At 42.8% G+C, this 26,405-nt stretch overlaps 1 protein-coding gene across 1 annotated transcript in view; it reads left to right on the forward strand.

Annotated features, from left to right (window-relative positions):
* The window catches only part of LOC124774909 (otoferlin-like), a 188,459-nt gene that overhangs the window by 22,990 nt on the left and 139,064 nt on the right, over window positions 1–26,405 (forward strand). Inside the window, exon 2 of the mRNA XM_047249587.1 lies at window positions 11,749–11,800. Within this exon, the coding sequence (XP_047105543.1) occupies window positions 11,749–11,800 (52 nt within the window). The remainder of the gene's footprint in view (window positions 1–11,748; window positions 11,801–26,405) is intronic.

Below are 26,405 nucleotides of genomic sequence, written 5' to 3' on the forward strand. Positions count from 1 at the left end.
CTCTTAAATTTATTCACGGCTCTTCGCATTGGCCCACAAACAAAATACGTACGCCACACAAGTATCTGGCCGTAAATACTTACGGCTACACATGCGAAACCGGGTAGGATCGCCGGCGGCGGTGGCCGAGCGGTTCTAGGTGCTTCACTCTGGAGCCGCGCGACGGCTACGGTCGCAGGTTCGAATCTTGCCTCGGGCATGGATGTGTTATGTCCTTAGGTTCGTTAGGTTTAAGTAGTTCTAAGTTCTAGGCGACTGATGGCCTCAGATGTTAAGTCCCATAGTGCTCAGAGCCATTTGATTTGAAACGGGCAGGATCGCTAGTAATTATGTAAACAGGAACATCAGTATTTCAAAGTGCTTTCTAATCATTGTATCACGTAAATAATTAAATTAATATATCAGAAAACCATCTATGCAGCTTTCAAGTATACGTACTTATTCTAGTGGTTTCGTGTTTTATATTACACTACTGGCCTTTAAAAATGATACACCAAGAATAAATGCAGATGATATACGGGTATTCATTGGACAAATATATTATACCAGAACTGACATGTGATTACATTTTCACGCAATAGATCCTGAGAAATTGGTACCCAGAACAACCACCTCTGGCCATAATAACGGCCTTGATACGCCTGGGCATTAGGTCAAACAGAGATTGGATGGCGTGTACAGGAATAGCTGCCCATGCAGCTTCAACACGATACCACAGTTCATCAAGAGTAATGACTGGCGTATTGACCCGAGCCAGTTGCTCGGTCACTATTGACCAGACGTTTTCAATTGGTGAGAGATCTGGAGAATGTGCTGGCCAGGGCAGCCGTACAGGACCTGCAAAATGCGCTCGTGCATTATCCTGCTGAAATGTAGGGATTCGTAGGGATCGAATGAAGGGTAGAGCCACGGGTCGCAACACATCTGAAATGTAACGTCCACTGATCAAAGTGCCGTCAATGCGAACAGGAGGTGACCGAGACGTGTAACCAATGGCACCCCATACCATCACGCCGGGTGATACGCCAGTATGGCGATGACGAATACACGCTTCCAATGTGCGTTCACAGCGATGTCGCCAAACACGGATGCGACCATCATGATGCTGTAAACAGAACCTGGATTTATCAGAAAAATGACGTTTTGCCATTCGTGCACCCAGGTTCGTCGTTGAGTACACCATTGCAGGCGCTCCTGTCTGTTATACAGTGTCAAGGGTAACCGCAGCCATGGTCTCCGAGCTGATAGACCATGCTGCTCGAAACGTCGTCGAACTGTTCGTGCAAATGGTTGTTGTCTTGCAAACGTTCTCATCTGTTGACTCAGGGATCGAGAAGTGGCTGCACGATCCGTTACAGCCATGCGGATAAGATGCCTGTCATCTCGACTGCTACTGATACGAGGCCGTTTTGATCCAGCACGGCGTTCCGAATTACCCTCCTGAACCCACCGATTCCATATTCTGCTAACAGTCATTTGATCTCGACCAACGCGAGCAGCAATGTCGCGATACGATAAACCGCAATCGCGATAGGCTACAATCCGACCTTTATCAAAGTCGGAAACGTGATGGTACGCATTTCTCCTCCTTACACGAGGCATCACAACAACGTTTCACGAGGCAACGCCGGTCAACTGCTGTTTGTGTATGAGAAATCGGTTGGAAATTTTCCTCATGTCAGCACGTTGTAGGTGCCGCCACCGGCGCCAACCTTGCGTGAATGCTCTGAAAAGCTCTTCATTTGCATATCACGGCATCTTCTTTTAGTCGGTTAAATTTCGCGTCTGTAGCACGTCATCTTCGTGGTGTAGCAATTTTAATGGCAGTAGTATAGAAATTGCACAGGAGCTTCTTACACTACTACCTCAAAACTGTAGAAATTTTCTTAATCTACGTCATTTGTAAGTGTCAAACAGATCTGTAGTAATTTGTCGAATTTGAAGGTCAGTGTTAACTATTTTACGGAAATTGGAAGTTGTAATAACTATTTTCTCTTAATTATTTAGGTACTAGGGTAATTTCAGTTTCCTGCCATTTAAATCAAGCGGTTTTAATTAACTAAAAATGTGGTAATTTCTGAATGACGTTATTTGATTTCTTCTTATTTTACTAGCTATGACGGAAATTTCGGCTTCCTGCTATTAAAAATCAAGCTAGAAGAGTCATTTTTTTCTGAGTCTTTGTCTTTGATGTTATTCCATTTTTAGAGATGTACGTCCCAGAACAGCAAATGTACACTGTTAGCCATTAAAATTGCAACACCATGAAGATGGCATGGAACAAAAGTCAAATTCGCGTTCAGTAAACTGCGTGCTTGTATATGCAGATGATTAAAATTTCAGTGTAACAAGACAAAGTAGATACTGTCTGTCCACGACAGGAAAATCTTTTTCACTGGTGCTGCCAGTAGCGGGAATAAATTGGCACTAGTTGGAAGATATTCATTTTTCTCTGAATGTAGTCAAAGTGAGTCATCTCTGCTTTCGCATAAGCACAAAATACGAGTGAAAAGATAATATTAGTCTCCTGTAAGAAGACTTCAATTGCGTCTCGGAATTTGATAGCGTCAGTATTATGGCCAGTGGGGATCACTGTTTGCCGTTCCACGATATATCTGCTTTTTTTTGGTTACGATCCCATCAATGTCATACAAATATGGAATAGAAGAGTTCAGAAGCCTTGCTTAGAGCATGTGGAATGTTTCTAGACCTCCGCGACTAGCACCCGTGAGGACAGATATATTCCAGAATAAATTTTCACTCTGCAGCGGGAAGTGCGTTGATTTGAAACTTTCCGGCAGACTGAAACAGTGTGCCGGACCAGGACTCGAGCCTAGGAACCTATGACCTTAACATAGTCCCAGTGCGGTGCACAGGCTTTAATGTATCAGGAAATTTCGAATAAGCGCATGTCATGCTGCAGACAGAAAAATCCATCCTGGTAAAAATCTCTCAGACCGTGGCTAAGTCACTTATTCCAAATGTGCTTTATTCCTGTGAAATTCGAAGATGGATACCGGCGGAGTACAGCTGTGAGAACGCGTCGTGAGTCGTGCTTGGATAACTCAGTCGGCTGTGCACTTGTTTGCGAAAGGCTTTTTTGCCACAAGACATGCCCACAAGGAAAGTGCAACGACATATTTAGCCGTACGGACTTTTCGCACGGTGACAATTATTGCAGCTTCCCTTGACTTGTCAGCATAGAGAGACACGCCGACTATGGTTCTCCCGGCGATAACACTAGAGACAGGAGTGGTATCACGACATCGTTCAGTCGAGTAACGGTTCTGCGTACGACATCAAGTTGGCGTATCTATGTGTGGACGCTCAGAAGAGAACCAATGTTGCCACACTAAATATCTTACCTTCATGCGGTCTCAGCACTAGGTTCATATAGGCGGTAATTTGGACACCAGCTGTTAACATTTGTGGTGGGCTAAAGCTGGTGACTGCCTTATCTTCAGCGTCTCCCTGACGTTGTTGCCGGCCGGGTGGCCGAGCGGTTCTAGGCGCTACAGTCTGGAACCGCGCGACCGCTGCGGTCGCAGGTTCGAATCCTGCCTCGGACATGGATGTGTGTGATGTCCTTAGGTTAGTTAGGTTTAAGTAGTTCTAAGTTCTAGGGGACTGATGACCTCAGATGTTAAGTCCCATAGTGCTCAGAGCCATTTGAACCCTGACGTTGTTATCCAACAACATTACACACAATCGCATGTTGCCCTTGCTGTCCTGAGCTAGGATTGCCCAGAAAATAGAATGCCACCACCCGTCAGCTGTTACTACTGGCAAACTGTGGAATGAGCTTGAAGCAGCAGGGAAGGACATACTCGTTTCCGTCACTCAAGCGCAGTTGGATTTGATGCCCAGCCTGATAAGAACCAGTGGCGGGTACTCTGTGTACTGCGTTATGCGTCCTGAATGCCCTGAAATCACTTACAAATATAATCGTGTATTGTTTTCTACTGTACTGTACACTGAGGTGACAAACGTCATGGGACAATGATATCCACATATACGGATGGCGGTAGTATCGCATACGTGAGGTATAAAAGGGTAGTGCTTTGGCAGAGCTGTAATTTGTACTCACGTGATTCATCGACGGGAATTAACAGACTTTGAACACGGAGTGGTAATTGGTGCTAGGGGCACAAGACATTACATTTCGGAAATCACAAGGGAATTCAATACACCGAGATCCACAGCGCCAAGTGTGTGCCGAGAACACCAGATTTCAGGTATTACCTTTCACCTCAGAAAACGCAGTGGCAGACGGTCTTTACTAAACGAATGAGAGCAGTTTCGTTTGCGTAGTGTTGTCAGTGCTAAAAGACAAGCAACACTGCGTGAAATAGCCGCAGAAGTGAATGTGGAACGTACGACGAACGTATCCGTTACGACAGTGTGGCGAAATGTGGTGTCAATGGGCTGTGGCAGCAGACGAACGACTCGAGTCCCTTTGCAGACAGCACGACATCGCGTGCAACGCTTCTCCTGGGCTTGTGACCATGCCGGTTGGGCTCTAGACGACGGTAAAACCGTGGATTGGTCGAATGAGCCTCGATTTCAGTTAAGAGCTGATGGTAGGGTTTCAGTATGCTGCAGACCCTAAGAAAGCGGACTCAGGTTGTCATCAGGGCACTGTACACTCTGGTGATGACTCCATAGTGTGTGTACTGTGTTTACATGGAATGGGCTGGGTCCTTTGATCCAACTGTACCATCATTGCCAGGAAATGGTTATGTTTGGCTACTTGGAGACTATATGCAGCCATTCATGGACTTCGTGTTCCCAAATAACAATGGAATTTTTATGGATGACAATGCTCCATGTCACCAGCCCACAACTGTTCGTGATTGGTTTGAAGAACATTCTGCACAACTAGAGTGAATCATTTTGCCACCCATATCGTCCGAATAAATCCCATCGAACATTTATAGGACACAATCTGGAGGTCATTTCATGCACAAAATCCTGCACCGGCAACAATTTAGAAATTGTGGACGACTGTAGAGGCGGCATGCTTTAATATTTGTCCAGGGGTCTTCCAACGACTTGAGTCCATGCTACTTCGAGTTGCTGCACTACACCGGGCAAAAAGATATACTACACGATATTAGGAGGTATCCCATGACTTCTGTCACATCAGTGCACCATCCCATGACTTCTGTCACATCAGTGCACCGTTAGTAATATCTCGTTGTTTGCTTTCCTTCCTGGTGCTATAATATTAATGGCCTGTAGCGTATTTACTTAAAATGCGACTGGAGAATTGCATCTGGTGTCTAATGAAAGTGCATCACATGTAAATTGCAGTGTACGCTGCTCCGGTTAATGACATGAACGATCTGGAACAGCTTGATATCGACCTTGAACAGGGCTTGTTGTATCCTAATGATGTGTTCTTCCTAGTATACAGTATATGCACAAGAAGAAAAGTTTCGTTGTTTGTTATCTTTCCTGATGCTGGTATTATCATGACCCGCAGTGTATTCTTCCGAGACACCACGTGACCTTAAACCGCTGGAAGTTTGCTTGTAGGGTGTCATGGAAACTGCACGACATGAATAATGCGGTGTACGCTATTCTGGATAACGTAATGAACGATCTGGAGCAGCATGTATGTAATCCCTGAGCAGTAGTTCGAGAGGATCTAAGTAATTTATCAGCTTTGATGGTTCATGTCGAGGCGCTGCTGAGGATAAGCTGCAGCTGTTAGCGAACACTTAGTGATTCTTCTGATATGTAGTAAGTGTACGTCCCAGGAGGACCGATGCGACGTACTTCAAAGAATTGTTTGTTATATTTTCACCTTAGCGCTCCTCCCACCCCTTCCTCCTCCTGCTACAAGCACACCCACACAAGTCCGTGCGATTTGTCAGCAGGTTGCACGTGTAGGAGCATGACAGTATGCACTTGTTTTGGTAAATTGCAGATCGTGGCGATTGATCGCTGATCGATTGCATTCCCAAGCAACCTGAATGAACTGGGTGTAACGGCCAGGCCATTGTGGTGATAAGGCTGTCTGGTTGCATCTCGTTTGTCTAGTTATTAAGCGTGATTGCGTAGTTTTATTTCGTTTCGCTTTGCCCACGTTGGCTAATATCTTAACATAAGAATTTATAATTATTCAGTTAGCACAAACTACGCTAAAATGATATTCGTCACTGGATGGGATATGGAGGGGGATGTGGTCAGCACACCGATCTCCCAACCGTATGTCAGTTTTCGAGACCGGAGCGCTACTTCTCAATCAAGTAGCTCCTCAGTTTGCCTCACAGGGGCTGAGTGCACCCCGCTTGCTAACAGCGCTCTGCAGACCGGATAGTCACCCATCCAAGTGGTAGCCCAGCCCGACAGCGCTTAACTTCAGTGATCTGACGGGAACCGGTGTTACCACTGCGGCAAGGCGGTTTCCGGGCTCTATTTTAGTTGTTCAAACAAATTTCGGGCTTGCAGCCGGTCGTCGTTCAATACTTCGCACGATATTTCAACTGGGCACCTGCCAGTCATCTTCAGTTGAGCCGTCGCAGACTAACAAACAGTCTGCGACGGCTCACCTGAAGATGACTGGCAGGTGCCCAGTTGAAATATCGTGCGAAATATTGAACGACGACCGGCTGCAAGCCCGAAATTTGTTTGAACAGTCAATTCGCCGGGAAAATTTTAAAATTCATATCTATTTTAGTTATTCATAAAACAACTGGACGCTTTATTAAATTTTTAACTTTTAAACAGAACGCGGCAATATTTAATGAGTATTCTAATTGAAGCTTTTAGGGCATACCTAATCTACAACTTTCCTTAAGCTCTAACCTCCCGTCAGAAAATTTACGACAATAGTTACGGAAACCAACAATGTTGCTACTGATAACATTCCTATAGACACACCGAGATTGCAAAAACATTATGTAAATACTAGCAGGTAAACTATGAGGCTAATAAATGAAAAAAGAATTGACGACTGAGATGTATAGCTAATAATGAGTCAAACATTGTAACCACTTGCTTAATAACTTGTTTTTCCGGCTTTGGAACGAAATACGTCACTGATTCTGTGTATCAGGGATTCGACAGTTTGTTAGTAGGTTTGTGGAATTAGATGTCTACGCGCAGGTCGTGTAATTCATGTAAATAACGGGCCACTGATTTGCGTACGTGGTGATGGTGCCCGTTAGCGACCCAGATGGGTTCCGTAGGATTTACATCAGGAGAATACGATCGCCGAGACAATCAACGTGAGTTCACTATAATGCTCCTCAAACTATTGTAGGACGCTACTGACTCCAAAACACGGACAATTATACTGGTGAAAGAAACATAGCCGTCAGGGAAGACATCATGCATGAAGGGATGCAGGTGGTTCGCAGCTGTCAGCATATCTTCGGTTACTACCACAGGTCCCATGCAAGAGCAAGAGAATGCCTCCCATAGCACAATACTGCTCCCATCAGCATGTGTCCGTGTCGCGCTGGACGTTTCGAGCCGCCGTTCACTTCGTGACAGCGTTTGTGGAGACGACAGTTGACCTAGTGTAACAAAAATGTCATTCACTCGAAGAGCCGAAAGGTTCCATTGATCGACGGTCGAATCTCGATGGTCTCGTGGCACTGCAATAGTAATTGACGATGTCGCTGGGTCAACTTGTTAACACGTAGGTGTGGTCTGCTGCTCACATCCATGTTCGACAATGAATGATGAACAGTGTGCTCCGAAACACGTGCGCATACCAGCATGTGCTCTTTCGGCAGAGATGCCACAGAACAACATCTATCCTACTTTACAGAGCAGACATGCCCCCGAATCCCACATTCTGTGAAGACTCGTGGACATCCAACCATTTAGCGGTTGTTCATAGTTTCACTGGCCTTCTATCTCTTTCCGTAGATGCTCACGACAATAGCAAGTGAAGGTTCGACGAGCTTCGCTGTTTTCGAGGTGTTCACAGGCTCTGCGTAATAATAATCTGCCCTTTGTCAAAGTCGCTTATCTCAACAGATTTCCCCATTTGCATCCAATATATTCGCCAGGGTGGTTCCGCGTCCTTGTCTGCGCCGTTTACATACTTTTATTACCGCGTCACGTGTCCGCAACGTCATCATGGAGCATCTAACCTCACGTTGGGCAGTGGTCATAATGTTTTGGCTTATCAGTGTATTTGCGTAATATACTCTCTAAAGTACACACAACACACGTGGTCTCAATGAAAAGCGTAAAGTTTTCTGTTTTCCAAAGAAAAGCCTTACAAAACAAGTTCAATAAATTTTAACTCAAGTTCTTTTATTTTTATTAGCTGTACCCAGTCACGCTTTGGTGTGGCTCAGTCTGCTTCAATGAAAAGAAAGAAAAGAGAAACCACACGTTTCTAATATGTATGGCAATTGGATATAGGTCCAAATCTCTTTCCCTCCCGTTTTCTTCGTCCATCTCTTCCTCCTGCCCCTTCGATCTGTGCATCACCTCCTCTCCCACTCTCTGTCCATCTTCTCCTTCCCCCCCCCCCCCTCCCCATTCTTCATCTCCAACTCCGCCCCTTTCTCTGCCCATCTGCTCCTCTCTCCTCTGTTTCCATCTCCAACTGCCCCTCTTTGTCCATGTCCTCCTTTCCGTTTTCTATGTCCATTTCTCCGACCCCTCTGTCCATCTCCTCTACCCCCACCCCTTGACCCTCTCTCTGACTTTGAGGTTTGTTTAGTATTACTGCAAACTCAGATTCTATAGTAGAAGTCTAATCATAAATCAGTAAGTCATCAATACAACTTTCCTGTTTGCTAACAGCGTTTCACTATTATATATCAAGAAGCACATGTTGTATATGTGCCTAAACGTTTATTACAGTAACGTGAAAAACTTTGAAGTAAATGAGAAAGGTACTTTGAGATTTTTGGTAACGATGTTTTCCCTTCTAAATAGCTATCTAAAACCACGCCTGTATTTGAATGCAATGTTGTGTCAAAATCTCAAAGGAATCAGTCAACAAGTTTCGGAGTTATACGATTTTGAACAAACGAACATTTACATTATTATTTGTGTATATATTTTTTATTTTGCAAGTTATAACGCTACCACCTGCTACTGCTATACGATAACCTTAAAGTAGGAAGCAGATCGTAAAATGGAACTATCTTGTTAAAGCAATTAAGGTATAAAGCAACAGAACAGTGTTACCCTCTGAAAGGAATTTTGTTGTGTTGACCGTGATGTACCTAACGGAAGTGGCTTATCGGAAGTGTAATATTTAAACAGTAACAAACAATAATTTTACCTATCCGCACTGTTCAAAGGATAAAGAAAACGGTTGCTAGCCTAATTAGGCATGAGAATGATTAATATTCTTGTTCAAGAAAATAGGTATGAGTAACTTTAATGGACAGACACAGCCAATACTTTATCACATGAGAGTGCAATGAACTCTGTCACTAGCAGATGTTGACGTTAAAGAAAGTGCTAACAGTTATAGGAGAACATGGCTATTTGCATAATGGTAACAGAAAATGACATACACTTTTGCCTTCAAGGCTCGGTCAAACTAAATGGTCTCAATAATGTTACTATCAATATTCACTGTAGAATCATAAAATGGACATAGGTTCAATATTACTTTTTCAAACATAATCCTATCTGACATGAAATATGGATACGGTTCATAGTAAAATTAGTTATGGTGCATAGATTAATTCTCTCACTACCAAACACTTTTCTACTTAGAATGAAAATTAAATGGAGTTCACTAACAAATTACTTCTCACTGTCTTTTGAATAAAGAAGTTACTATTTTTATAGATAGTGGTCTTTTTTTATACGTTATCTAGCATTAGAATAATAGACAAACTGTGGATCCTTTTACACCATTAATATGTACTTTTAATACACAAGAGGAACCCAATATTGTACAGAATTTGACTTGAATAGCAAGAGTAATTAAAACTTTCTATAATTAAGTAACTTTGTGCATTTGAACTACTTTCAAAGGAGGGGGGCCGTTAATCTTGACCACTGTAGCAGAGCAAACTAAACACACTTTCAATACACTAAAGAAACAAGGCCTTAACAAGCATGAACATGTAACTTTCAACAGTATAGTTCTCAACTTTTACTGCAGTAGAACACAACTTGATGTGGTTATAAGACAACAGCTCACCTTTGAGTGATTTTCAACAGACTGCACTGTGACCATTTAATTTGCAAAACTCTATAAGCCACAGTTTTGGTAACATTCACTTTAGAAGTTGGCAACAAAATTTTAAGAAGCAGTTTTAATAGAAAAATTATTTTCAGCAAGCATCACTTACTGTATTACTCAGTTCTGCTACATTAACTTTAACTTAATTTCTTCTTACTATCTTCAAGTGGCATTAATTAGTAAACACTGGGCCTTAATGTTCTTTCAATAAGGACACTCGGTAATCACTTTAGCATGGGAAGTATCCTAAGTAGAAATGTGACGGAGGATAAATCAAGGTAAGTTTTCGTAAATAGTCTTTTGGTTACCTTATTACTGAAATCAAATAAACCATCCACATGAGCTGATGCTTCACTGTACATTTTTATAATTTCTTGGTTCCTTTTCAGTGACTGCGCAACGTGGTGGCGAGTGCATGTCGGTGGGTGGGTTTGCAGGTAGAATTGCTGGACTCTATCATTTCTTGGTGGCATTGATAGACACCAATTCCAGAATAGTTCCAGCTCTTTATCCACCAATCCGAGGCATTGGAAAGCGGCACGAAAAGCCTCTCTCGGCACCAGCACAATACACAACATTTGCATGAGCAGTTGACAGTTTGGTAGCTCGTCCCCGACTGACTCTCCCTTCCACCTTTCTGTCCATGCCAACCACATGTTGGGCCCGCTACGAAGTTCCGTTCCCGAGGGGAACCACAACACCTTTTACATACGAAATAACTAAGAACCCTAAGTGAAGGTCGGCAGTTTACATAACAGCAACCAAACATATTAAGTAAAACAGAACACCCATCCGAGGCATTGGGAAGCGGCACGAAAAGCCTCTCTCGGCACCAGCACAACACACAACATTTGCATGAGCAGTTCACAGTCTGGTAGCTCGTCCCCGACTGACTCTCCCTTCCACCTTTCTGTCCATGCCAACCACATTTTGGGCCCGCTACGAAGTTCCGTTCCCGAGGGGAACCACAACACCTTTTACATACGAAATAACTAAGAACCCTAAGTGAAGGTCGGCAGTTTACATAACAGCAACATATTAAATAAAACAGAACACCTGCACATATTGACATTTCTACAAAAAATTATTCACCTAAATTCCAAATATATACAGTAAGTTTTGTCTTCCTCCAAATGAGACAAAGAATTTAAATGATAAGTACACTACATTGCATAGAATCAAACCATGACATCAAAAGTTTTTACAAAGAAAGGGGTGTACGATTTTGTGTTATCGATTCAATCGAACAACATTTACAGAAACTCAACAATGGAAAGTTGAACAAAACAGGAAGCAAAATGAATCAGCAAAAAGGTCACTGCTGTCAAACATGGTAGTTCGCTGGCCGTAGCGGGAAGTCCCGACACAGTGGCTTTCGATGTATCGGTTGTAATTAAGCAATAAATCGCTCGTGTGCGGCTGGGTCGAAAAGAGCACTATAACGTACTGACTTCGTTACGAATGTTGAGAAACGCCGTCGTGTTCCCACTGCTGTATTAATAAACCAGTATTTGATGGTGAGTGTGTGCCTACACGCCTGCAGTGTGGAGTGTGCTGTGCTGCTGCAGACAGCTGCTGAGCGGCGGCTCGGGCAGTGGGCGGGAGCGCGCGCGCTACGAGGTGAGCGTGTTCCGCGGGGACGGGCTGTGGCGGCCGCCGCCGCCGCTGCTGCACATGGTGGCCGGCGCCTCGCCGCGGGACCCGCCGTCCCCGTACGTGCACGTCGCCTTCGCGGGCCTCTCGGTGAGTCGCCACGGCCCATCACACCGTGTCACAAACAGCTGACGTAATGACTACAACGGCGGAATATACTGTTTCACCTATTCAGCCTACAAGTGCAAGAAGGGGGTATAGACAGCTTTTTTGCCATGAGTCATCTGCTAATGGAACAAAAAATAGACTTTCGTATACCACACTGATAACATAGAGCAAAGAATGGCACCACAAATCTAAATTGCAGGCGCCGCGAGCTAACTATGAATACTTAACGGCCGGCCGGTGTGGCCGTGCGGTTCTAGGCGCTTCAGTCTGGAACCGCGTTACCGCTACGGTCGCAGGTTCGAATCCTGCCTCGGGCATGGATGTGTGTGATGTCCTTAGGTCAGTTAGGTTTAAGTAGTTCTTAGTTCTAGGGTCTGATGACCACTGATGTTAAGTCCCATAGTGCTCAGAGCCTATACTTAACGATACCGGACAAAACTTAGCCGTCCCCAGGACGTAGCAGGCAAATACTATGAATCTCCACCTCTTGCTTCGATAATAGCTTCAATTACGCATTCAGTTCAAGCAACTCTTTAGTGACTAGATCCTGTAGCGTTACCAAACTGCTGGAATGCTGATTGCTATGTTTCACTCGCGCTTCCAAACAGCCACCAAGAAGAAATGCAGATGATAAACGGGTATTAATTGGACAAATATATTATACTAGAACTGACCTGTGATTACATTTTCACGCAATTTGGGTCCATAGGTCCTGAGAAATCAGTACCCAGAACAACCACCTCTGGCCGTAATACGTAACGGCATCGATACGCCTGGGCATTGAGTCAAACAGACCTTGGATGGCGTGTACAGGTACAGCTGCCCATGCAGCTTCAACATGATACCACAGTTCATCAAGAGTAGTGACTGGCGTATTGTGACGAGCCAGTTGCTCGGTCACCATTGACCAGACGTTTTCAATTGGTGAGAGATCTGGGGAATGTGCTGGCCAGGGCAGCAGTCGAACATTTTCTGCATCCCGAAAGGCCCGTACAGGACCTGCAACATGCGCACGTGCATTATCCTGCTGAAATGTAGGCTTTCGCAGGGATCGAATGAAGGATAGAGCTACGGTTCGTAGCACATCTGAAATGTAACGTCCACTGTTCAAAGTGCCGTCAATGCGAACAAGAGGTGACCGAGACCTGTAACCAATGGCACCCCATACCATCACGCCGGGTATTACGCCATTATGGCGGTGACGAATACACGCTTCCAATGTGCGTTCACCGCGATGTCGCCAAACACGGATGCGACCATCATTATGCTGTAAACAGAACGTGGATTCGTCCAAAAAATTACGTTTTGCCGTTCGTGCACCCAGGTTCGTCGTTGAGTACACCATAGCAGGTGCTCCTATCTGTGATGCAGCGTCAAGGGTAACCACAGCCATGGTCTCCGAGCTGATAGTCCATGCTGCTGCAAACGTCGTCGCACTGTTCGCGCAGATGGTTGTTGTCTTGCAAACGTCCCCATCTGTTCATTCAGGGATCGAGAAGTGGCTGCACGATCCATTGCAGCCATGCGGATAAGATGCCTGCATCTCGACTGCTACTGATACGAGGCCGATGGGATCCAGCACGGCGTCCCGTATTACCTCCCTGAACCCAAAGATTCCATATTCTGCTAACAGTCATTGGATCTCGACCAACGCGAGCAGCAATGTCGCGAAACGTTAAACCGCAATCGCGATAGGCTACAATCCGACCTTTATCAAAGTCGGAAACGTGATGGTAAGCATTTCTCCTCCTTACACAAGGCATCACAACAACGTTTCACCAGGCAACGCCTGTCAACTGCTGTTTGTGTATGAGAAATCGGTTGGAAATTTTCCTCATGTCAGCACGTTGTAGGTGTCGCCACCGGCGCCAACCTTGTGTGAATGCTCTGAAAAGTTAATCATTTGCATATCACAGCATCTTCTTCCTGTCGGTTAAATTTCGCGTCTGTAGCACGTCATCTTCGTGGTGTAGCAATTTTAATGGACAGTAGTGTGTTCATTATTGAGCTAATTCAGCCTTTAAAAGGTTCAGTCTCTTTAAAGTGAAACTAAGAAATTCAATTTCAGTAGCTGTTTTCATGTCGCTCTCTGTTGCTGTCTTCTGCCAGTTGAGGCCTCTGACTTTCTTCAGCTCTTGATCCCAATTATCGTGTGATTTGCCTTATTGTCCTCGTCTCTCTCTGGGATGAGATACCGGGTCAGCCGAGGTGCAATAGGATGCCTGACTCTGCGTCTAACCACTAAACTACGCGTAAAGCCCTGTGAAAACCCTATTATCTTGGAAGATGGTAGTTTCCACATCTTAGTCATGAAGATGTGGATGAAAGGACAACACTTCGTCACCTAGGATGTTGTACTAAAGATTCTCGTTTTTGTTCACAGTAGCCTGATTAAATGGACCCAAATAATGGTGCGAAAGTCGGCGCCCAAAACATCATAAACCACTTTCGAACTGACATACATCCTTGACATACAGCGAGTTAAGCGCCTCAGTGTGCTCTCTATGTAACATGGTATTATTTGAAAAACAGGCAAAATCGCGACTCGTCGCACCACGCTCCACCACTCTGTTACTCTTTAGATTCTACGAGGGCTATTTTTTAACCTAAAATCACTTACGAAATGGAAACCATAGCGAAAATAAAAAATTGTTTGCAAGATTTAGCTGCACCGTCCAGCTACTTCTCTATATAGGGTCCGACTTAGACATTTGTCGTGGCGTTGTACCAACTTTGCGATACCCTCGTCATAGATGGCTGCAACCTGTGCTTTCCGCCACTTCTCTCCGCTGGTCTGCAGCCTGTTGTCTGTGCCAAAATGTTATCTTCATGGCCAGCGATTCATGTGAGCTGAAATGAAACTTAGGGGAAGCCAATTACGGCCTGTGTTGTTGGTGATCAAAGGCTTCCAATCGAAAATGTTACAGGAGCGTCATCGTTGTTCCTGTAGTATGCGACCGACAATTGTCATGAAGAAAGAGACGCTTGCCAGTTACGTTATGTGGAGTTGCATGAAATCAGATGAAATCTCTCGGCGGGCACCCATACTTGGCGGGATGCACTACTTTCTGGTCATCTTTACGCGGGGATGCTCAGAACTGAAAAATGCAGCGTGACGCTATAAACTAGACACTCCACGACACATCTGCGTGAAGCTTCGCCGGATTTTCACTGTGTTTTGATTTTGCGATCGATTGAAGGCGCCGGCCTTAGTGGCCGAGCGGTTCTAGGCACTACAGTCTGGAACCACGCGACCGCTACCCTTGCAGGTCCGAGTCGTGCCTCGGGTATGGATGTGTGTGATGTGCTTAGGTTAGTTACGTTTAAGTAGTTCTAAGTTCTGGGGGACTGATGACCTCAGAAGTTAAGACCCATAACGCTCAGAGCCATTTGAACCATTTTTGATTGAAGGCTGAAAAAAATAGCCCTCATAGTTTGTGGTTGTTTGGTTCATTGATGACGTAAAGCTTTACGTGCCTTTTTCATCACTGGTTTTTCGCGAAGTATAGACCCCAAATGTGTATTGCACGCAATTTCTTTCGCAATGGCCTCTCGGATATTGTTTGAGATGGACCTGCATTCACTGACGGCAGCAATTCCTGCCGAATTTGAAACCGATTGTCGGAGACTCTCTTCTCCTGTCCCTTTCGGTTATGGTCTTCTGCGTCCACTGTCATTAGGCTGTGATAAATGGCTGCGAGTGGCGGACCATTCCTTACAGAACGCTGGACAATCCGCGTCGATACATCGACAAATCGTACGGCTTTATTCACGGCAAAGTCGTGATCGTCTCCAAACACGACAGTTACATTCTGTCATTGTATTACGTCTCCTGACTCATTTTATTGCGCTGATTCCACACAACCGACTGGTACCTACACCTCAGTTCACTGCCATGACTTTCGTCAGAGACCAAAGTCACATGACCGCCAAGTACCATTTCCAGACCATCTACAACGCTACAAACAGAACAGTGTGGCTTTTAATGGATGACTGATATTATGCTCGGTGAGGCTACGTAAAACATTTGTACAACATTCAATGTGTGACGATGTTATTACTTGCATTCAGTTAGGATCGATGTGCTCGCATAAGAAACGTGATTCTAACACGTACAGCATTCTTCATTTGTTTATGAAGCACTGGGTCACCTAAGTACGTCGTCATGCTCAGCAGCTAATCATCGTAGTTCCATAACAGTAATACGAAATCAGATAATTTCAGCAGCTTACGAAAAAAGTGCAACTTCCTCATTCTCCGTTTCACTCTACGCTTCTGGAACAAAAATCCAGTATTCTACGTCTAATCAAAAATCACGATGCATTCAAACGCAGTTAAAGCCTCACTTGTAATCACTAGCGTAGCTTTCCCAACGATATATCCTAGCTGCCTGCCCCCACCCATGACCGAGGCCGTTCCTCTGTTAGCACTCTCTTAACTTTGCTTATTTCTATCTCTTTCTTTTATCTTCCAACATCACTACATTTTCTTTCGTTTTTATAAGAGTGCCGGCTGTGTTTTAACGTGTAGTAGTAAGGAGTGGTCTGATGGTAAACGAGTGATTTTAATCCGTATTTGTGGTTAAAAATAGCCAAAAATGGTACTTGAATTTATTTAACAATTAATCCCTATTCATTTTTTATCGCATACACTGATGATGATATCGTACCCCATAAATGCATTAGGCTCACTGTGGTTCATTAAAGTTGGAGGAATTTCTGCCATGCAGACAAGTAAAACAATTTCTGTACCCTGACGCAACGGAAACAAGCTGCACAGGATTGCCTTATGGTGTTGTACCCAATGTTTAGCAGTACATCATATAATTTTCTTAATCTATTGCCTCATACTTCTGTAAATGATCTGCGAGGTTTGAAGGAGAAAAGGGGGTCTAAAACTTTGGATTTATTATAGTAACGTGTATATCAGAGAAGTTGTCCGCAGCTCGTGGTCTTGCGGTAGCGTTCTCGCTTCCCGCGCACGGGGTCCAGGGTTCGATTCCCGGCGTGGTCAGGGATTTTCTCTGCCTCGTGATGACTGGGTGTTGTGTGTTCTTCATCATCACTGACGCACGCAAGTCGCCGAAGTGGCGTCACATGAAAAGAACTTGCAATACGGCGGCCGAACTTCCCTGCATGGGGCCTCCCGGCCAACAATGCCATACGATCATTTCATTTCATCAGAGAAGTTTAACTGCGCAACAAATAACGATCTTATATGCTACTGTCCCTTACGAAATACCGACTAGACAAAGTGATCAGCACGGGAGGTGCCTCTATGGGAACAAGGGAAAGGATCTTACAAGCTTGTACTGTAACAGAGATAAGCATTGCTGAGGGCAAAGAACACATTTGAAAACTGTTATGACTCATTCGCAGAAATTCGCAAAGCTGATATACTTAAAATTTCGTAACGGTTTGCACGGGACAAGAGCAGAGCGAGAGAAAAAAGTGATGTGAATTACAGTCATTGAAACAAGAGATTGTACTCACTGTCCAGTTTAAAACAGGTGATGTAAGGAATTTGGCTTACGACACACCGTGGCAAAGACTTCAGAAATTCGGAAATAATTTATTATGAGGAACTGGGACTACTAACCAGTTCTGGCCACGAACTAACTAGCGGTACGCCAGCAAGCAATCGCATTGCGTCTCACCATCAATTCTTCATGGTACAACTGCACAGTGTGTCCCCACGGCCAACAGCATCTCCAAAACATATGCCCCGTCTTCCACTGCCACCGTTCGCTCCTCTACACCCGCGAGAGGACACACTCTTATCGCACAGCTTCCGGCCAGTCACAGCTCTAGACTCCAGCCACAGTACGATGGCCCAATCGGCTGGCGTCCAAAGCGTGCCCTGTATATTCCCTCTTCGCCCATTTCAACGGATAGAATGTCTAGAAAGATATCGAAATTTCTTCCGCGAACTTCCAGCAACCAGTGGAGACGCACTCCTACATATTCGGCGGGAAAAATAGTTCCACCGGTAATCATTCTTCCCACGCACTAATCGCGAGTGGAACAGGGTTGGAGGTATCAGATAGTGGTACCAAAAGTACCCTCCGCCACACACCATTAGGTGGCTTGCGGAGTATGATGTAGATGTAGATGTTCCCAAATTACGTACACGACTACTCGGAGGGCTGGTGTCCTCTACCACCATCCTCTCCTCGTTCTTCGGTTCCTCCACCTGCTGTTGTCCTGTGCATTCCAACGGTTCAACCCTCCGTTTCTAAGCTTGGAGAGAGCAGGAAATCCCCCTTAGCGAACAGCCAATCTAAGAGAATGGATTTTATGAAAGAGATTTTATGCACATAATTTCCTACAGGCATTAGTCAAGTAGAAAATGATAAAGATGGAGTATGAAAGTGATAAAATACGATATGCAATTGGTAGGTTATACTCTAATAAAAGATGTACTCAAAAAATGGACGTCTTTTAATTGCATCAGCTAATTTTCATTAAGGTTACTCTGCTCTCCAGTTCACTAATTAACTTCTACATATTTGATTCTCTCGATATTGCTGCAAGGCATTTCTATTTTTTCAAAAAAAAAAAAAATGGTTCAAATGGCTCTGAGCACTATGGGACTCAACATCTGTGGTCATCAGTCCCCTAGAACTTAGAACTACTTAAACCTAACCAACCTAAAGACATCACACATATCCAAGCCCGAGGCAGGATTCGAACCTGCGACCGTAGCGGTCACGCGGTTCCAGACTGACGCGCCTAAAACCGCACGGCCACACCGGCCGGCTCTATTTTTTTTCAGTTATTATTACCATCTGTCAGTATTATTATTGCATGCATCTAATTTTCTCTGCACATTGCTCCATCTGTGCAATGTCAACTGTAAATAAAATATCTTATGAATTCCTGGCTGGATATAACAGAGGAGGTGCACATTCTGGACTTGCCCGGTAAAATGAATGAACAAATAAACATCCCGTCTTCCAGTATTGTACAGTGGTTTGTGCGGTGCATGAAAGATGAAGCAGGTTCACCTCTCACCACTTACTCCTGCAACTTCAACTGGGTAGGAACATAAAGGTGCAGAACGCACATAACCTACCCTTATCGCCAAGTTTACGCTTAACTGCATGCAGAATTCAATACCGTTATAAATTAGCAGTGCATTGACGTACTAAAGAAAAAGCGTGCAGATGAAATTACGCTGTGCATGGACATCGTTTCACACTTATGGGATTGAAATAAAGGTAGAAATCAAATTCCGTACTGAGTTTGTTACCAATGTAATCTTTGGCTCTTCTATTCCTGTGCTCGTCGCAATTAGAACATGGAAAGTTGTGTACCTCGATTGTGAACCTTTTCACTTTATTTCACGAGTGTGCTAATGTGAAATACGTAAGACAAACACTGGAATTTTTCAAAATATTTGTTGGATATATGGCAAAAGATCCTTGTACAGATAAATTGGTGTCATTTACACTGTTTAAAATCTCATAATGATGATCATCATCTACATTTACTTCATGAGTCAGGCATGCAGTCCTCTTCCGATCCATTAGATCACCTTTTTCTTCGTCTTTTTTGGTATTATGTAAGTTAGTTTGGTAGGCGTTAATTGGCCATCCGAAGAACATATGTGGGCAAATTTTCGCCCAGTATTTTTTGATTTTTGTTAATAATGAAAAGCTCTCCAACTCTATTGTCATGTCTTCGTTGCGCATGGAATTCAGTCTGTTATTTGGGTAAAGTTCTCTCATAATAATATAATAAACTTTACGATTACGTTGAATGTGGAATGGATACAGAACCTGAATTGTAGTTTTGCGTGTTGTAACTGCAAGTGGCGTGCTTACTCTGTGTTATTGTTAGCAAACATTTACACGAATCGATGGGGCAATGCAACTCCCAATACCAATAGCGAAATACAGTCACTACAAAATACATTCAGCCCCTTGGGCACTGAATCATCTGGCCCTGGTAACTTTGGTCCTTGTGCGCATAACAAATAAATTAAGTTACCTTACCCCTAGAGCAGCAACGGTGGAACGCGATATATTCTGGTATCTCATAAAAAAGTATAAATAATAGCTACAGGATCAGCAGTGTGCTACGCTGGCCACATCACTTGAAACGCACATAAAATTCATTTGGCTGATAAACGAGAACATTTAAGAAAATTTAGCTTCTTTGAAAAATATATGACCTAGACTGGGAGGTGGTACTGATTATGGTGAATTACTGACACTCAGTTTTTTTAGCAAAATTATATTGCAGGTTAAGTTTGGATTTTCAAAAACATCTGACAATTTAAGTTACATTACTCACAATTGATTCACCAACAATGGATTTAAACAGCAAGTATTATCTAACTTCATTAATCCAACATAAATGCAAATCATCAAATTACACATAGCTCTGTAAACAAATCTTAAAAGCATTATAAAAATGAAATATCTAACTACCCTTTTTATCAAAACCGTTTACGTACATTCTGAGATTACTCAACAATTACAAATTATCAGCCAACTCATCCATACTAACGCGCTGGCAAAAACGGAAATCACAATTATTTAACATGTTTACCTTGGTTGCATGAAGAAACACGTTTATCTTGGTTGCTTGAAGACTTCTGCTTCCATAATCAACAATATTGGCATACCTCTATTAATCTAACTCATGGTGGCTTCACACAGCACACCACAAAAACTGCCTACTCCATCGTCTTTCCATGACAGACAGCTACCTACAACTGTGCGCCAAGCGCTCTCTTACTTCAACACTAGCAGTACATATCTTTGGGTCTGCGGTCGTGCATAGTCAGCGATCCGTATTATCGAGCATATCAGAGACATTCATCGTTTATAGTATACTACATTCATTTTAATTTAATAATATTCTTATCTTGTCCTGGTGCCACGTACAAGTGTGCCCCAGTATACTCCTTTCACTTGATTCCTGTGATTAGAATCGAGCTCCTGTCGTTGGCCTTAGCTGTCATACAGAGAGTTAGAACATCCGTTACCTTGTAGTATTTCATCTTGATATCCAGGAGGAAGATTTTCTGTAGTATTCTAAACGTACTGTATAACAGAAAAAAGTCCCTCTCGATTTCTCGGTCGCAACCGTTTGTGATAAAGCATCATAGGTAATTCAGTTTTGTCACCTGTTCGAGGCAGGTGTCATCCAAGCATGTTTTTGATCTTATGATTTCTTTTTATTTATATGCCATAATTTTGGTTTTAGTTCTGAGATTCCAAGTTGCAATTTATGGCTGTGTTATGCCATCGCTTTATATAAATTACATTCCGAAAAGGCAATAAGAACGTGGTCGTCACCAAAGAGTAAGGTAGTAGTTCTTTGATATTGTTATATTTCAATACCTGTTGGAGATACTGATTTCCGTTGCTTATATGTCATCTTAGTACAGGATAGATAAGAGTGGGCACAAGTTGCACCCTTATCTGACATCACATTTATTTTAGGCTTTACGGTCTCTTTGTCTGAATCATCTAAAAGAATTTAGCTTTAATTATGAAGGATTTCAACAACTTGCACCACGTGGTCTAGAAAATCCTTACAATCAGGTATTTACTACTATCTGCTTTGTTTCACCCTGTCTATTACCTTGGTATAATAGATTAATACAATGTGCGCTTCCAGATTAACTGCAGCGCTTGTGTGGTAAAGGTAGCATCTAAGTATGAGTATCCTCTATGGAGACCATTTTGACATATCTCTGTGAGGTGTTATGCAGGAGTCTACGTTTTAAGCGATGGCCGCTATAATTTTCTACTTATAAATTGCTTCCGTCTGTACCAGCGAAGTTTCTGGTTTTTTGTCGGGTTAGTGCATCTTCAGGTCCTTCCAATTTTATGATGTTTACGCTGTTGTCTTTAGTCTAGACTGCCTTCGTCTTTTTATTTCTCACTGTGATCATACCACAAGATGTTGTAGTGTTTTTCACACTCGGCGCTATCAGTCACATTGATCTGAGCCGTTGCAATCTCGTCTTTGGTAGGGTGTTTAAGAATTTTGGCTGCTCGTTCCTGCCTTTCATATACATCATTTTCAGTACCAGCAATATACATCTTATAGGTTTCTCTCTGCAGTTTTCTTATCACAGCTTTGGCCTTGTTTCTTTGTACACACCATCGTTTTGTGATGACCTGTTCCTTAGGATGGTGTTTGTCCTTCTTGTTGAAGAAAGTGTTTGTGATTTTTAAACTGTTTCAAAGCCTCAAAGTTCTAACCCGTTTTCGTTTAATGTTAGCTTCTCTTGGCTGCTTGTTGTTGACTGCCTGCTTGTTCACCTACTCGCGCAACACAATCTTTTTCAACAATTACGTGATTGTGCTGAGTCATAGAGTTACTTGTTTTCTGCAGCATCTTTTAAAATTTGTCGTTTTCCATCTATTTTACCTACTTCAGTAGCATATATTGCTGTGGGTGTAAGTTTCCCTCCAAATTATAACGACCATACACTCTCTATTCTATTCGTAGTTACAGTGTTCCCTTACTGTCGTTCTTTAGTACTGTGAGGTAGCGCCTGTGAAGCTGCATGACCTTGCCAGAACCTTGGCTGTCAATCGTAACGCATATAGCCGTACCTGGTTGAAAAACAATAATATTATCAATTAAACATGGTTGTGGAATAAACTGAATTCTCTTACTTATGTTAACCGTGTTTTTACTTGTCTGAATATTAATTAGGTAATCGTACTTCTTCTGGAATTGTATCCAGAAACAAAGTGCATACTTCAGTTCACCGTTTCCTGGAGTAATCGTTGTGATAGTTCATGTTTCCCTCTAAAGCACAGTGACTGCTTTCGGTACTGGATTTGCAACCAATACTGACTCACCTCGCTAGTTTTCCTCATGAAAATAAATTACTCTACATGTTAACACAGGACGTCACGTAATGAAGGAGCGAATTTTGAAGCTAGTGTTTATTCAACTTAGAACAGATACTGACTTTATAATTCCAGAAATGGAATTATAGCTTTTTGTACCAGAATGAAACTAACAAGATCTTAAAAAATTTCTTTTCAAACATTACTTTACGAATTTTGAAAAGACGAAACGAAGTTAGTAATTGTCATTAGACTGTAGTTGTTTCAATATTGAAACTTTTATTAAATAAATGTAGCTAAATTTAATTTAAGCAAGTGCGGTAATAATTCGACCCATAAAAGTTGAGCGGCTGCACTTTCTTACTTTACTAAATCACACAAACAAAGCGTTTATTATTGCTAATTTTCTTCACAATTTTATGGTAGGATTTAAGTAAAGTAGTAGGAAATGCTTTAAATAAATTTGTAAAATGGTTTAAATACTGCCGATATATTGAACCAGCACATTATATGATAACACAGTCTGGCTTTCCTGTACATGAACAATGAAATAAATTCTCTTGTAACTCGCCTTGCCATAAGCAGTTAAAGCCGAGAATTCGGCGCAAAAATAATTCCGCAAATTCATCACGTCTCTTATTAATTATGTAGACCAGACTCCGTAATGACTACCTTTGAGAAACATTTTTGAAGTAAGATGACGTTATTCTTGCAACACCGTATTTTAGCCTAGACAGTTTTGCATCCTTGGTTACAATTTGCATGAGACTCATCCCATAACTTGTGAAAATGTTAGCATAAATATTTAATGTCTTGTAGCCCACACCAAAACATGACCTTATTCTAACACTGCTGAAGATTTATTTTCCGGTTAAGTCTGTCTGCGGTATAGTTCGAGCTACATAAAAGGCGTTCACAAAAGCCAAAAACGACAAGGCACTCCATTCAACATTGTCTCGACGCTGCTCACTATGTATGTCTACTGCGCAGTTTCCTTCCTAGGAAAGGTATTCACAAATCAGAACGACAGGAGAAAAAGCTTGGCCGTCTTCAGGCCTAATAGCTTCCTCATTTCTTTGACAGAATTATATACTTGGAGTAATAATAAATTATAATTTCCTAAAGAAGAGCTCAGATTTTTCAAGTTACTTTGTTTTATGTGCTTAAGTATAGAACAACAAAATAAACGCGTAGTTCGCCTGATCCCGGCGGCGGTTCGAGTCCTCCCTCGGTCATGGGTGTGTGTGTTTGTCCTTAGGATAATTTAGGTTAAGTAGTGTGTAAGCTTAGGGACTGATACCCAGCAGTTAAGTCCCATAAGATTTCACACACATTTGAACATAAACGCGCAGTTCATAATCGAACTATATTTTTATAATAATTTGCTTACATATCCCTCGATACAATCATAATCAAATAACAATTAACCAATCAATTCAGATTTCGACAAAACATTACTTGAATGTAAAGTAACGCCTTTCCGTTATAAATTATTTTAAAATGTATTGTTATAATCTTTTCAATTACCTATTTGAAACTACTCATTCAGTTCCTTATGATTTTCACTATTAAATTTGCTACATGAGTCATTGCTATGCTGTTTTGTGCGAGTTCGCTCTAAATCAATACCTGCTCGCCGATATCCATTGTCCCCTGAAGTTTTTTTGAACTATTTGAAGGCTTGTTGAGCTACCTTTCTATAATTATTTTCGTCTGTTATGGTAGTTTATACATTAGAGCTCATAGTATTTTTAATGTTCCTTCATGGAAAGTATCCGCTATCCATTTTATTTACCATTCCCTTTCGTAATTTCATCTTCTTGGGGATCAACTAATATGAGTCTTGTTTTAAATTTATGAGTGCGTTCGTTTTACCCATCAGAGATTTCCAGACGCTAGGTAGGTCTCCTAGCCGGCGAGGTTGCCATCTCAATTCATCCAAAGTCTACGTGATTTTCGCAGAGTTGCCTCCCTTAGGCAGAACGTCCCAGTTATAAGGCGCTAATGACTCGCCTCTCACCTTTTCCCGCCTGCTACTCTACAAGTGGAATTCATTGCCCAGGAACCAGTTGTTTTCCTTTTAGGGGGAACCCGGGCGTGGAAAGCGAGAACGCTACCGCACGACCACGAGCTGAAGCTAGGTACACTATACACCAACGAAAGGAAATAGAATGCTACTCATCTACGGAGACTGTAAGTTAATGCAACAGTGATTGCAATAATGTTTTCGTATGTACAATACGGTTACATGTAGTACAGTAAGCGATATGTTGTGTACAGTAAAGGTGGCACTTGATTATAAACTGCATCATAATTACTTTTATTGTGAGTGAGGGTAGGCACAATGCTAATGAGGCAGACGAATTCTACAGAGAAAGATGTCCCGACAAGAACCAACTTTCCCGACTGATGTTTTCTCGTCTTCTTGTAGCGCTTCTGGAAGCAGGAAATTTCATTGCAGGGCAACGTATACGTCACAGAGCTTACACGGACGAAATCACCGAAGTTAATGTTTTAATGGCGTCATGTTTACGTGAATGGTACACTGTAATACGTTTGTCGTCAGGTCTGGAGGATAGCGTGTAGACACCGAATAGAAAATGTAGGATGCTGTTTAAAAAATACGTAGTGCTCTTCATATATTCGTAACGAACGAAGTTACAAGAAAGCTAATAATGCTGGTTAATGCCACGGTGTTGACTAAAAAACATTTAGGTCAGGGGCGGGCAAACATTGCACGCGGCTCATGAGCGCACAGTGCTGCACGTGTGCTGCTCTCGTGCAGGCGTCGACCGGGGCTGTGGCGACAGCCGGCTGGTTGCGGCAATGCAGTGCCAGGCTAAGCTGCGGACGTTGATGCGAAGCGAGCACTATATAGTGAACGTTGTATTTCAAGAAACGGAGAAGGGAAGATTTTCTATCTTTTAAAAAGTAATGGGAGAATCATACTTTGTGCAAAAACGTGAAAATTCGAAATGTTTAATATGTGGCAGTATTCTCGCTGGTCAACGGAAGTTTAGTATTGAAGGCCATTATAATAAATTTCACAAGGACGAGAACAATTTATTGTCGGATTCTGAGCGGATGGGGAATTGACTGAGCTTAAGAAGACCGATCTGACGATACCAGATGAATCTGTCGTAGTTGGCCGGCCGGAGTGGCCGAGCGGTTCTAGGCACTACAGTCTGGAATCGCGCGACCGCTATGGTCGCAGGTTCGAATCCTGCCTCGGGCATGGATGTGTGTGATGTCCTTAGGTTAGTTAGGTTTAAGTAGTTCTAAGTTCTAGGGGACTGATGACCACAGCAGTTAAGTCCCATAGTGCTCAGAGCCATTTGAATTTGTCGTAGTTGCTGTTGTCACGAGAGATCTGCAACTTTCTCTCGTCATGTCTCTCATCTAACTGATCCAACATTTTATGGAGCACTGTTTTCAAGTTTTCAGGACGACAACAATAATAGCCCAGCGGTATGTGTAAGTTATAAGACTGCGCTGCTTAATATAGCGAGAGCTGGAAAACCATTTGCTGAATTAATAAGTCTCGGTTAAGAGCAAATATCAGTGATGAAAATTTACGTAACTGTTTGTGTTTGTCTGTATGTAGAAATTTTGTTCCAGATATTAAACGTATTGTAAACTCCA

This window comes from Schistocerca piceifrons, chromosome 1, assembly GCF_021461385.2.
Source record: "Schistocerca piceifrons isolate TAMUIC-IGC-003096 chromosome 1, iqSchPice1.1, whole genome shotgun sequence".
NCBI lineage: Eukaryota > Metazoa > Arthropoda > Insecta > Orthoptera > Acrididae > Schistocerca > Schistocerca piceifrons.